Raw genomic sequence first — 1,248 nt, 5'->3', positions numbered from 1 at the left:
TCTTGCTGCAAAAACAGAAACGTGAGACGATGTGACCGGGGAGCAATTTTTCTTTAGGCAGGCAAACGTACAAGCCCTTTGAAAGGGGCAGGACTCGATCTTCAAGCATGTTGCCTTTGAGGAAGAGCTGTGTCTCCGTTTTCCTCTCTTGCCTGCTGGTGTGCCCTAGAAGCCTGGTCAGACGCAGCTCTTTCAAACCCTCCTTGGCCCTAGGCCCCGGTGCTGACAGTGAGGGACCCAGCTAAATCACCCAACCAGTGGCAGCAATGGGTTGTGTGTGTAACAGCCAGGCTGCTGGCTGTGTGAGCCAACAGCTGTCCTGGTCAGAAGCTGTGTCCATGCCCTCCTACCTCTGTCACATTGAAGGGCACTTCCCGAGTGTCGTCTTCTTTAAATGCCGTCTTCCATACCCCTTTGAAGTAAATGGCATTCACAAGGACCAGCACAGTATTGACATCAACAGAGCCTGACACAAGGAAATCTTGGATCCGTCCTTTAAGAAAGAAGCAGGGCAGAGAATGGTAAGATACACCTCCTCTGCTATGCACAAATGCCTGCAATGAAGGGCATGCGGGTCAAGGGTGCCACTTTGTGGAGTTTTGTTTTCATAGCAATTTGCAACCTGCTCTTGCTTGACCCACTTTTTCTAGACATTATGAGGAGAGGAAGACAAGGGTATAGATTATGGTAGGTAGGGGAAAATATCTGCTACCCATTTTTCAGTGCTTACCATTTGTCTCTTTCTCCACCCAGGAATTAATAAGCTGTCTTGCTTCCTCTGTAGCTGTTTTGAAGTTAACTTCTTCCAGCCCTGCTTTGTAGAATTTCTTTGCACACTCTAAGTATTCCTGTAAGCAGAAGGATTGCAGTTGTCAGACTGATAAGAACATGAAAATGTATAAGTGTGAAATGCAAGATTGTGAACTGAAGCAGAATGGTTAAAAGAACAGTGAATTTTACCCCTGAGTTTGAATGTGTCAGTCACAGCTGTCTTTCTGTAATTGAATCTTAAAGTTGGACAAGAAATACTATTTAGGTCTGGCACTTTTTTTCAGATAAGATTCTAAGTTAAAATTTTGAAATATTTTCTTCATTTGACCAAAACACTTTCAGTTTAACAAACATTTTTAAGGACAGACAATGTTTCTTTCCTTCTCTTTGTGCCCACTTTTTATTTTGAAAACTGTGATCTTACATTCTTAGGTTTCAAAAACAAAGCTTCCTTTCACTGAGAAGATTTGATATTTG

The 1,248-nt window shown here is 43.0% G+C and overlaps 1 protein-coding gene across 1 annotated transcript in view; it reads right to left on the bottom strand.

Annotated features, from left to right (window-relative positions):
• Positions 1 to 350: 350 nt before the first annotated feature.
• Positions 351 to 1,248, bottom strand: part of LOC104841649 (ovalbumin-related protein Y-like) — a gene marked incomplete at both ends in the record, with an annotated part of 2,902 nt that continues 2,004 nt past the window's right edge. Inside the window, 2 exons of the mRNA XM_010583449.1 lie at positions 351 to 493; positions 731 to 848. Coding sequence (XP_010581751.1) covers positions 351 to 493; positions 731 to 848 — 261 coding nt within the window. The remainder of the gene's footprint in view (positions 494 to 730; positions 849 to 1,248) is intronic.

The sequence above is a fragment of the Haliaeetus leucocephalus genome, unplaced genomic scaffold, assembly GCF_000737465.1.
Source record: "Haliaeetus leucocephalus isolate CR32 unplaced genomic scaffold, Haliaeetus_leucocephalus-4.0 Scaffold902, whole genome shotgun sequence".
NCBI classification, from domain to species: domain Eukaryota; kingdom Metazoa; phylum Chordata; class Aves; order Accipitriformes; family Accipitridae; genus Haliaeetus; species Haliaeetus leucocephalus.
This window is presented reverse-complemented; position numbering and strand designations above follow the sequence as displayed.